This window comes from Somniosus microcephalus, chromosome 2 (assembly GCF_052327205.1).
Source record: "Somniosus microcephalus isolate GS21.2 chromosome 2, FLI_Smic_1.0, whole genome shotgun sequence".
Taxonomy (NCBI): Eukaryota; Metazoa; Chordata; class Chondrichthyes; order Squaliformes; family Somniosidae; genus Somniosus; species Somniosus microcephalus.
The window spans coordinates 236,512,157-236,524,561 of NC_140988.1; the positions used below are offsets into that span (position 1 = coordinate 236,512,157).

At 40.9% G+C, this 12,405-nt stretch overlaps 1 protein-coding gene across 11 annotated transcripts in view; it reads left to right on the top strand.

Moving 5' to 3' along the window:
• The window catches only part of exoc1 (exocyst complex component 1), a 154,620-nt gene that overhangs the window by 78,386 nt on the left and 63,829 nt on the right, over nucleotides 1-12,405 (top strand). For 6 of the 11 annotated variants that reach the window (XM_085970251.1, XM_085970241.1, XM_085970270.1 and 3 more), the window contains 3 exons: nucleotides 4,810-4,919; nucleotides 6,529-6,582; nucleotides 10,668-10,817. In XM_085970251.1, the coding sequence (XP_085826377.1) occupies nucleotides 4,810-4,919; nucleotides 6,529-6,582; nucleotides 10,668-10,817 (314 nt within the window). The remainder of the gene's footprint in view (nucleotides 1-4,809; nucleotides 4,920-6,528; nucleotides 6,583-10,667; nucleotides 10,818-12,405) is intronic. The other 5 variants (XM_085970287.1, XM_085970306.1, XM_085970323.1 and 2 more) reach the window with 1 other exon arrangement.

Genomic DNA, 12,405 nt, shown 5'->3' on the forward strand with positions numbered 1-12,405 from the left:
CTAGGTACAGGACACTGCAAAGGCACACCCAGCTCAGTCGCCCCTGCAAAGTTCTCCTCACTAACATCTGGGTACTTGTGCCAAAATTGGGAGAGCTGACCCACAGACCAGTCAAGCAACAACCTGACATAGTCATACTCACAGAATCGTACCTTTCAGCCAACATCCCAGACTCCTCCATCACCATCGCTGGGTATGTTCTGTCTCACTGCAGGACAGACCCACCAGAGGTGGCAGCACAGTGGTATATAATCGGAAGTGCATGGCCCTGGAAGTCCTCAACGTTAGCTCCGGACCCCATGAAGTCTCATCGCATTATATCAAACATGGGCAAGGAAACCTCTTGCTGATTACCACCTACCACCCTCCCTCATCTGATGAATCAGTACTCCTCCATGTTGAACACCACTTGGAAGAAGCACTGATGGTAGCAAGGGCACAGAACATACTCTAGGTGGGGGACTTCAATGTCTATCACCAAGAGTGGCTCAGTAGCACCACTGCTGGCCGAGTCCTGAAGTACATAGCTGCCAGACTGGGCCTACGGCAGGTGGTGCGAACCAACACAAGGGAAAAACCTTTTTTTATTTATTCATTCATGGGATGTGGGTGTAACTGGCAAGGCCAGCATTTATTGCCCATCCCTAATTGCGTTTGAGAAGATGGTGGTGAGCTGCCTTCTTGAATCGCTGCAGTCTGTATGGTGAAGGTACTCCCACAGTGCTGTTAGGGAGAGAGTTCCTGGATTTTGACCCAGTGGCGATGAAGGAACGGCAATATATTTTCAAGTCAGGGTGGTGTGTGCCTTGGAGGGGAACTTGGAGGTGATGGTGTACCCGTGCCTACTGCCCTTGTCCATCCAGGTGGTAGAAGTCGTGGGTTTGAGAGGTGCTGCCGAAGAAGCCTTGGCGAGTTGCTGCAGTGCATCTTGTAGATGGTAAACACTGCAGCCACAGAGGGAGTGAATGTTTAAGTTGGTGGATGGGGTGCCAATTAAGCGGACTGCTTTGTCCTGGATGGTATCAAGTTTCTTCAGTGTTGGTAGAACTCTGAAAGAACTATTCACTTAGTCTCATTCCTCTGTCTGTGACCTCATCCTCACCAATCTATCTATCGCAGATGCATCTGTCCATGATAGTATTGGTAGGAGTGACCACCGCACAGTCCTTGTGGCAACACGGTGGCATAGTGGTTAGCACTGTTGCCTCACAGCGCCAGGGACCCGGGTTCGAATCCGGCCTCGGGCGACTGTCTGTGTGGAGTTTGCACATTCTCCCCGTGTTTGCGTGGGTTTCCTCCGGGTGCTCCGGTTTCCTCCCACAGTCCAAAGATGTGCGGGTTAGGTTGATTGGCTATGATAAATTGACCCTTAGTGTTAGGGGGATTAAATACGTGGGGTTACAGGGATAGGGTGGGATATGTGTTGGTGTAGGGGTTACGGGGATCGGGTGGGATATGTGTCGGTGCAGGCTCGATGGGCCAAAATGGCCTCTATCTGCACTGTGGAGTTTCTGTGATTTCAACAAAGTTCCATCTTCACACTGAACACAATCTCCATCGTGTTCTGTGGCATTACCACCGTGCTAAATGGGATAGATTCGGAACAGATCTAGCAGCTCAAAACTGGGCATCCATGAGGCGTTGTGGGCCATCAGCAGCAGCAGAATTGTATTCCACCACAATCTGTAACCTCATGGCCTGGCATATCCCTCACTCTACCATTACCAACAAGCAAGGGGACCAACCCTGGTTTAATGAGGAGTGTAGATTAGCATGCCAGGGGCAGCACCAGGCGTACCTAAAAATGAAGTGCCAACCTACTGAAGGTACAACACAGGACTACATAAATGTTAATCAGCAGAAACAGTATGCCAGAGACAGAGCTAAGCGATCCCACAACCAACGGATCAAAGAAAGAAAGACAGACTTGCATTTATATAGCACATTTCACGACCACTGGACGTCCCAAAGCGCTTTACAGCCAATGAAGTACTTTTTGATATATAGTCACTGTTGCAATGTAGGAAACACGGCAGCCAATTTGCGCACAGCAAGCTTTCACAGACAGGAATGTGATCTTGACCAGATACTTTTTTTTAATGTTGGTTGAGGGATCAATATTGGCCAGGACACCGGCGATACCTCCCCTGCAATTCTTTGAAAAATAGTGCCGTGGGATCTTTTATGTCCACCTGAGAGAGTAGACGGGGCCTTGGTTTAACGTCTCATCCGAAAGACGGCACCTCTGACAGTGCAGCACTCCCTCAGCACTGCACTGGAGTGTCAGCCTAGATTTTCGTGCTCAAGTCTCTGGAGTGGGGCTTGAACCCACAACCTTCTGACCCCGGTGAGAGTGCTACCCACTGAGCCACAGCTGACACTTAGATCAGATCAATGTCCTGCAGTTCTGCCACATCCAGTCATGAATGGTGGTGGACAATTAAACAACTAAAGGGAGGTGGAGGCTCCATGAACATCCCCATCCTCAATGATGGCAGAGCCCAGCATGAGTGCAAAAGATGAGGCTGAAGTGTTTGCAGCCATCTTCAGCCAGAGGTACCGAGTGAATGATCCATCTCGGCCTCCTCTTGAGGTCCCCACCATCACTGAAGCCAGTCTTCAGCCAATTCGATACACTCCGTGATATCAAGAAACAGCTGAGTGCAATGGATACAGCAAAGGCTATGGACCCCGACAACATCCCGGCTGTTGTGCTGAAGATTTGTGCTCCAGAACTAGCTGCGCCTCTAGCCAAGCAGTTCCAGTACAGCTACAACACTTGCATCCACCCGACAATGTAGAAAATTGTCCAGGTATGTCCTGTCATCAAAAAGCAGGACAAATCCAATCCGGCCAATTATCGTCTCATCAGTCTATTCTTAATCATCAGCAAAGTGATAGAAGGTGTCATTGACAGTGCTGTCAAGCGGTACTTATTCACCAATAACCTGCTCACTGATGCTCAGTTTGGGTTCTGCCAGGACCATTCGGCTTCGGACCTCATTGCAGCTTTGGTCCAAACATTGCTAAAAGAGCTGAATTCCAGAGGTAAGTGACAGTGACTGCCCTTGACATGAAGGCAGCATTTGACTGAGGAGCCCTAGTAAAATTGAAGTCAATGGGAATCGAGGGGAAAACTCTCCACTGGCTGGAGTCATACCTAGCACAAAGGAAGATGGTTGTGGTTGTTGGAGGCCAATCATCTCAGCCCCAGGACATCACTGCAAGTGTTCCTCAGGGCAGTCTCCTAGTGTCCATCTTCACTTGCGTCATCAATGACCTCCCTCCATCATAAGGTCAGAAGTGGGAATGTTTGCTGATGATTGCAGTGTTCAGTTCCATTCGCAGCTACTCAGATAATGAAGCAGTCTGTGCTCACATACAGCAAGACCTAGATGACATTCAGGCTTGGGCTAATAAATGGCAAGTAACATTCGCACCACACAAGTGCCAGGCAATGACTGTCTCCAACAAGAGAGAGTCTAACCACTGCCCTTGACATTCAGTGGCATTACCATTGCCGAACTTCCCACCATCAACAGTCTGGGGGTCACCATTGACCAGAAACTTCACTGGATCAGCCACATAGATACTGTGGCTACAAGAGCAGGTCACAGGCTGGGTATTTTGTGGTAAGTGTCTCCCCTCCTGACTTCCCAAAGCCTCTCAACCATCTATAAGGCACAAGTCAGGAGTGTGATGGAATACTCTCCACTTGCCTGAATGAGTGCAGCTCCAACAACACTCAAGAAGCTCGATACCATCCAGGACAAAGTAGCCTGCTTGATTGGCATTCCATCCACCATCTTAAACATTCACTTCCTCCACCATTGGCTCATCATGGCTGCAGTATGTACCATCAACAAGATGCACGGCAGCAACTTGCCAAGGCTTCTTCGACAGCACCTCCCAAACCCCCTCCCAAACCCGTGACCTCTACCACCTAGAAGAATAAGGGCAGCTGGCGCATAGGAACACCATCACCTCCAAGTTCCCCTCCAAGTTACAAACCATCCTGCCTTGGCAATATATCGCCATTCCTTCATCGTCACTGGATCAAAATCCTGGAGCTCCCTACCTAACAGCACTGTGGGAGTACCTTCACCACACGGACTACATCGCTTTAAGAAAGCAGCTCACCACCTCCTTCTCAAGGGCAATTAGGGATGGGCAATAAATGCTGGCATTGCCAGTGATGCCCACATCCCATGAATGAATTTTTTAAAAATGTAGTTCTTTTCTTTTAACCTTACCAACTATGGGAGCTAGCTTGGTCAGGCTTATCCCTTCAAAAGTTCCAGGCTGACTAACCATTTGAACAGTCCAAGCTAATTAAATGCGCCTGAACAATACTAGGGGCTCCCTGGATTTGAATAACTGTTAGTTAACTTCAAAAGGAGCTGCTAGTCATTTTTGTTTGAAATATGTGTCTTGTCAGTAGACTTGATGACACCCAAATACAAGTCCATGCAACCTTTGTAGTGAGTTAGGTTGGGGACATGACTCTGAATGCAGCATGTTTTAAACTATATTGTGACTGAATTAAAGGGAGCAAGCTTACATTAAAGAAGATATGGTTCTGTATACGACTCCTTAAAGGGGCTAATCCTGTGGTTTGGTGGCGGGAGGGGAACATTCAAAGATTGGTATATTATCGGTGTTGTCAGTTTTCTATGTTCCAACAAAATCTGTGTAAAATTAACCATTTCCTTTTTTAAAAAAAAAAGAAAGGAAATCCATTTGCAGATAGCGATCACATTAAAAATTTTCTTAAAATATTTACCTTAATTTACTGATCATTTCTTCTAGGACATGACGAGCTTAACGCTGTACAGCAGCAGCAACAGCAGTTCAAAGATTTACGTGAACAGTTTGCTAGAAGACTTGCCAACCACCTTAATAATGTCTTTGTCCAGCAGGTATGCCAAATACTGAATCTTCATCTAACTTTAAGATTGAAGCATGCTTTATTTTGTATGTTTCATTCTCATCGCATATATGTAATATACTTTTTGGGGAAAGAAATGTTCTATCTTAACTTGTTGCTACATAAATTCTTGACCCTAATTTAGTTTCTATTCATTGACATTTAAATCAATGAAAACATTTTTACGTGTAAAAATGATCTGTCTTCATGTCCAAGCTTAATCAGATGGTATAAATACATCTTAAAAGTGATTTTTGTACTGATTATTGCTGAAATGAAGGAAGGTAGGATAGTCAAGTGAAGAATTTATAGAGAAGGCACCAAATTTGTATTCAAACAACACCTTTCAGCAGTCATCTTAAAGAAGTGACTTTGTGGCCAATAATGGTTCAAGGCTGATCCTGAAAGTGGAAGCCAAGATGCTCCTAATCTCAGTTAAAAGAGCAGGTAGTCATGTCTTAGAGATATTGAACAGAATGCATCATTCTGATATGACTCGTTAGTCTTCCTCATCTAATTGGAACAATTGATGTTTACCTAAAATTATCCTTTGTTTTATTTAACTTTTTGCATCTCCCAGGTTTTCCATCGAATTGCTCTGTGGTTTTTCTCATCCCTTTTCATTACTTGCATGATCTTTTTTGATAATTGCGTAAATACAGAAATTCCAGGCTTGCTTCAATGGTACTGTTGCTAGTATCTGTGTAGTTTTTGACTGATGTCATAAGCATCAATGTCCAGGCATATTCTGTCTGCTTCTGTTGCTTGGATGGAAGTCACCGTCCTCGAGTTGCAAATTAGGTTAGCAACTACATATAAAACAAGATTTTTCCCAAGGACCTAGTGAATCAGATAGCAGTGATTTTATAATGAAATGTTTGTGACAGAGCTGAAGTGACTGTTACTGAAAGACACACAGTGGACTATAATTGAAGGATCTTGCATGCCAGCACTACTTTCTTAAATATATTGTGCCCAAACTATATATGCAGAGTTTTGTTTTCTCCAACACATGTTCAAAAGTATGTGGCAAAGGTAGGATGCTAATGTGGTATTTGAGTACGACAAGAAGAGTGAATATTCTGGTAAAGGACAAGAGAAAAAATCTGTCGCCTGCCTTTTCTTCCTGACAGGTGAGAGTTGCGGTACTATGCATTACTTTCCTTTCATGTGATGCTGTCCCACTGTGAATGGCAAACATGATGATAGCAATAAATGTCAAAAGGAGCTTTAGCAAAACAAACTAACCCATGTGCAAAACAGAATTGTGTATGTATGTATACCTCTATGTATTGGGATATACACATGTATATATTCATCTGGTTTGGATTGTGTTACAAATAAAATCTCTGGGTTCATGTCACTTTATAAACCATATATACAGGCTGGCTCTGGCAGTTTGTTCCCTGAACTTTAGAAGTTAGGGGAAACCTGAACCCTTGATTGTGTTGCAACTTTGTAACTTGTTTGAAGACAGATCTGTTTTTCCTACAGGCTCCCATATATTTGCCATTGTCAGTATTCCAGTACTGGTAAATTTCTATATTGGTTCTCCTTTTCCTGCGTCACTCTTTTGTTTCATGTTTTTTGTTTTTAATCAGTTTACTCAGACACTCACCCTGCACTATCGCAGAGCCTCCTACCACTCAGTTTCTGTGAGTACGCTGAGCATGGAATACTATTTCAGCTCTTGCTGCTTGTCGGGCTTTTAAACCTTTGAGTACTAAATGCAGCTTTTTAAATGTGTTTTTCTATTAATAGTTTTTACTGCAACAATACCATAAAGTGATAAGTTTTGAACTACAGACCATCACCCTCTCATTAAACAAAGTAAAACTTGTAATTCCACTGCATTCCTCAAAAGGTTAACTTGTGTGACTGTTATTTGTAAGGCTTAGTAATGGCTGATGATGCCTGCCTAGCACCTAGAAGCACTTTTTCCTAATCTTACCTTAGGGTTTATGTTCAACGTCATCTTAAACCCAGATTTCAGTTTACCCTTCTTTTGTAAAGTTTGAATTCAAGTATGTTGTTCTTTTGTTTGTTTTAACTTTTTTGAATTGAAATGAAACTGGAGTAGAACCATGTTGATATCATTTTTGACAAGCGCAACATTTTTTTAAAAACTCATCCTGATGGAGTTTCCCTGATGCAAATTATTCCTTCTTTAGATTTATTATTTTTTAATTAAATTGTTGCATAATTCTTTTGCATTATAATGGAGATCTGTACACTTAAAAATATAAAATGCTGGAAATAGATAATATGCCTGTCATTATCTGTAGATCGTAGCATCATACAGCACAGAAGGAAGCCATTCAGCCCATCATGGCTGTGCTGGTTCTTTGAAAGAGGTATCCAATTTAAACTCCTGCTCTTTACCCATAGCCGTGCACATTTTTCCTTTTCAAATAAACATCTAATTCCCTTTTGAAAGTTACTATTAAATCTACTTCCACCAGCCTTTCAGGCTGCATGTTCCAGATCATAACAACTCACTGAGTAAATAGATTTCTCCTCATCTCCCCTCTGGTTCTTTTGCCAATTATCTTAAATTTGTGTCCTCTGGTTACCGACCCTCCTGCCAGTGGAAACAGTTTTTCCTTATTTAGTCCATGAAATCCCTCTATAAAAGAGAAAAGATAGGTTAACATTTGGATTTAGATACATAATAATAACTTATCATTGTCTCCATCATTTTCTCTGTAATACTGTTTTATACTTTAGAACTGCCAGCAAATATTTTGTGTAGTATTCCCCTTACATGATCAAAATAGTGAATCATAATCTCACTGGACTGAGGCTTCCCGATGTCATCAAGGGAGTTCTGCACAAAATGGCTTCTCCCAGTCTGCCTCTGCCTAACAGTTTTAAAGCTCAGAAACAACCAGTGTATAGATCCGCTTTCTTATTAATAATTACCATTGTTATTGTTCAGTAGAACACGTTGCTCTTTTAAGCCTGTGACGATCTTGTTACAGATTTGGCTATATAGCTTATCTAGAATATGTTGTTGCATACTTTTGATTTAATCAGAAAATCACTGAAAAACAGCTATGTCCCAAAATTTTGATTAGCAGTTCAAATTTGTTGTACAAAAATGATGCATGGAGTGTGCGCTGAATTCTAGTGATATCATTTGCATTGTACTGCCAGCTAAATTGCTTTTTTTTAATTTAAGTTTTATTTTAATTTATGCAATTCTAAAATTGCGGGAAAGATGGCTGTTGCTTTGGCTGGCCTGCACAAGTTACTTAGTAAAACCATTTTAAAGCAAATTTATCTCCTACTGTATCGTAATGTCCTTTAACGTTTTAAAAGGTTTGCTTAGAAATGAACTTTTATAAGAATGGTTGTAACTAGTAAACCAGTTGTTACAATGCTACAGCCTTGGGCTAGATAGCCTGTTTGGAATCCTTGTTTCAATTGAAATTTGTACCCAGGTTTCAAACTGGATAAAGAGTTTGCAGGATCTGGGCCACAGAAACCGGAGTCTTTTAAAAATAATATCTCTTGGGTGCTTCATGCCATGTCAAAGGCATGAGCTGGCTTCAGAGTTGTGTCCAATGAAGTAGACTTTCCAATTTGAGGATGCATTTGGGGACTGTTGCCATTTTAAATTAGTGGAGGGAATTAAGTGTTTTTTTTTAATTAACTAAATGCAATTTCAACATTCACAATTTGTGATGGGAGAAAAAGTCTGCCTAACCTGCTAGAATACAGGATGTGTCACAAAAGAAAGAATAGTACTATTGTCAGTCACACCTTTTTAAGAATGTGGCAGTTTCTAGCAGGATACCAAGATGATTGATCCACTGGTGACTGGATGTTCACAACTGCTGAGAGCAATTATAGGGGCACTTAATTGTTACACTGGGTCAGCTGTGTAGCACAGAAATGTTTTGTAGTACTGATGCCACAGAAAGCTAAGGTGCATTTAGTAGTGTGAATTGGTTTGGTTATAGCTAGCAGAGTGGTGATAGCATTAACTGAATTTTTATTAGTTGCTGGTGGTGTGCGGGAAAGTAATTCTAATTAGGTTATCACATGCGTAGAAAGAAGGAACTTGTATTTATATAGTGCCATTCACACACACACGATGCCCCAGAGTGCTTCACAGCCAATTAATTACTTTTGAAGCATAGTCACTGTTGTTTTGCGCGAAAGCACAGCAAGGTCCTACAGACAACAATGAAATAAATGACTAATGAATCTGTTTTTGGTGATGATTGAGGGAGGAATGTTGTCCAGAACACTGGGAGAACTCTCTACTCCTCTTTGAATTAATGTTATGGGATTTCTTATGTACACCTGGATAAGCAGCTTGGGACATGATTGAACATCTTAGCTGAACGACAGCACCTTCAACATTGCAGCACTCCTTCATTGCTGCATTATAGTGTCAGCTTTAGATAATTTGCTCAAGTTCTGGAACTGCGCTTGAACCCACAAAATATTGACTCCAGGCGAGTGGATTACCACTGAACCAAGTAGATACCATATCAGTTGACTATTGTGATGTATAAAGCAAGATGTCACCGATTACAAAATGTTAGTTTTTTGAATTACAATTAGCAAAATAGGTGTATGTTATGTATTTAATAATTGACTTTGGACCTGTAATATTGTATTTGAGAGAAAACCAGACGGTGTTTTTTCTGTCGTAGTTGAAGCCTTTGAAAATTTCAGCAGTGAATAAGTTGTTTTTTTTTTCCAGCGTACACTATAACTAGACTGGCTCACTGTTGTCTGAAATCTGTATTTATATTTCAGAGTGAGCATCTTTTAAATTTACTGGGATTGGTTGGTTTGCCTACTTCAATCAAAAATCAATATCAAGACTAAAATCACAGAATCATAGATTGTTACAACATAGAAACACCCATTCTTAATTAATTTTATAGATAATTGTTGGAAATTGTATTGTATTTAAAATACAATTTTCAAGCTGTACCAAACATTTTAATAGTAATTATGGACGTCAATACAAATCAAAGCTTTCATTCAGCAAGAGGTACTGGGAGCCAATTTTAGGCAGCGAGTGTTTTAGTATTTTGAGTAGGGAGAAGATGGCTGGCCAAATTAGGAGACCAGTCACGTTGTGAATAATGAACAAAAACTTACAGGGCCGTGGGTTTTCACATTGGTAGCCTAGGATAAGATCATTGTGAGGTCTTAACGTAGAGTAATCCGTCAAGTGATATGCCTCTCGTCCAAAGAGGAGAGAATTGGCTATCCAAAAGTAAATTTTAAATGCAATTTAAATCAACAGGATATTTTTAACCAATTTTGCCTATCTACGTCAAGTTTATTTAATGGCTGGATTATATGAGCTTTTTTATTGAATATTTCCAACTGTTTTCCCTCGTGCAACTTTCTGCTGATGGTGAACTCTGAAATGTTTTCACTGTTTTCTATAGATAGAATTGGCATATAATTTGTGCCCACATGTTGTCCTTTATGTCTTGAAAATACACAGCGTGACTTTTGAAATGTTACCAGCCAGGTGCAGCTTTGAGTGGTATCAGTACACTTTAGTTTATATTGATTATATTTATTTTTACTCAATTCACTTACTAATCATAACCTACTGAGCCATTGGGAGACTAATTATCATGTAATGTGGCAGAAAGGTACCAGGTTAAATTCTGGCCTCTGCAGAGTTAATAGTTATAACTTAATTAGGATTTTACCAGTCTTTAATACAGCAGTGGATTATTTATGGTATTTTTGTTTTTAGGGACATGATCAAAGCTCTACCTTGGCTCAGCACTCAGTTGAGCTGACTCTTCCTAAACACCTTCCTTTCCATCGCGATCTACTTAGATATGCCAAGCTAATGGAATGGTTAAAGAATACTGACCGTGAGAAATATGAAGGTTTGAATAAGGTAAATAGATGACTTGCACTGAACCATAGGTGCATATGTTTTACCATCTATTTTGATTTTTTGAATTTTAAGAAATTAAAATGTTGCTTTAGATTATTTGATGAAAGTGTGTTTCTTTTGACCTTCCCCATTTCTCAGATATCCAATTAAATGAGATGGACCAATCAAAATGGTGCCATTTGTGGTTTCGATCACTTTTGAACTGGCTAATACACCAGTACAGTGCAGTATGTGTGCCAGTTAATTGGACTTTGATAGATTATTGTTTTTGTTGGTCAGCAATCAAGGCAATAGTGCTTTTTATAAATAGTTGAGTTTTGAACTATTACATGTAGAATGCCACTTCATATAAATTACTAAGCTTTTTACTTGAGGAATCATGGAGTAGTATTAGACTTTGAAACAAAACCATCCATTTTAATTAAATTAGTAGCTGTCAGAGTTGTGTTTTCAAAATATATTTTTTAATTGGGCATTAAATATTTTAATAAACAATGTTCAACCCAAAGCATTAGTTCATCTGTTACAAGTATATTAATGGGTTCATAACATACCTTTAAAGTGGCTGTCTAAACATGTAGAAGTATTTTTGGAGGTTATAGAACTTCAGGCTCAGTATACCAAAAATCTTCAGAGTTTGGAAAAAGTTACATTTGTACACCTAATTACTCATAAGAACATAAGAAATAGGAGCAGGAGTAGGCCATTCGGCCCCTCGAGCCTGCTCCGCCAATCAATAAGATCATGGCTGATCTTCAACCTCAACTCCACTTTCTCGCCCAATCCCTATATCCCTTGATTCCCTTCGTCCAAAAATCTATCAATCTCAGCCTTGAATATACTCGACGACTGAGCATCCACTGCCCTCTGGGTAGAGAATTCCAAAGATTCACAACCCTGAGTGAAGAAATTTCTCCTCATCTTTGTCCTAAATGGCCAACCCCTTATCCTGAGACTATGCCTCTCAGCATCTACCCTGTCAAGCCCTCGCAGAATCTTAAATGTTTCAATGAGATCACCTCTCATTCTTCTAAACTCCAGAGAGTATAGGCCTATTCTACTCAATCTCTCCTTATGGGACAACCCCATCATCCCAGGAATCAATATACAGGAAACACTTTTTTTATCCGGCACCGATGTGGTGCCGGTTTATCAAAAAGTCCGGATTACAGAGAGTTATAGTTAAAAGGTACGAGAGCTCCGCACACAGCAACAAATCCAGGCTTCCCTGTTGCTTAGCAACAGTTGCAAGAAGCCTGGCCACAGTCCAAGCGTCCCTGTTGCTTAGCAACAAGTGCAGCAACCCCCGATTACACAGCCAAGAATCAAGAAACGGCCACTAATATGAAGAAAAACTTAACTGAACCTACTCCTGAATTTTGCCGGTTAACCGAGATTTACGGTTGCTTGGGTGCCGGTAAATCAAGAGTTTCCTGTAATGAACCTTTGTTGCACCCACTCCTTGCAACAATATTTACCGAAAGCCATATATTCATCCTTTCTCTTTTTTTGGATCCTCACATGTAGCATTTAGCTTACCATGCCTTTTCCTTTCCTTCACTTAACTTAAAAGTTTTGATATTAATGC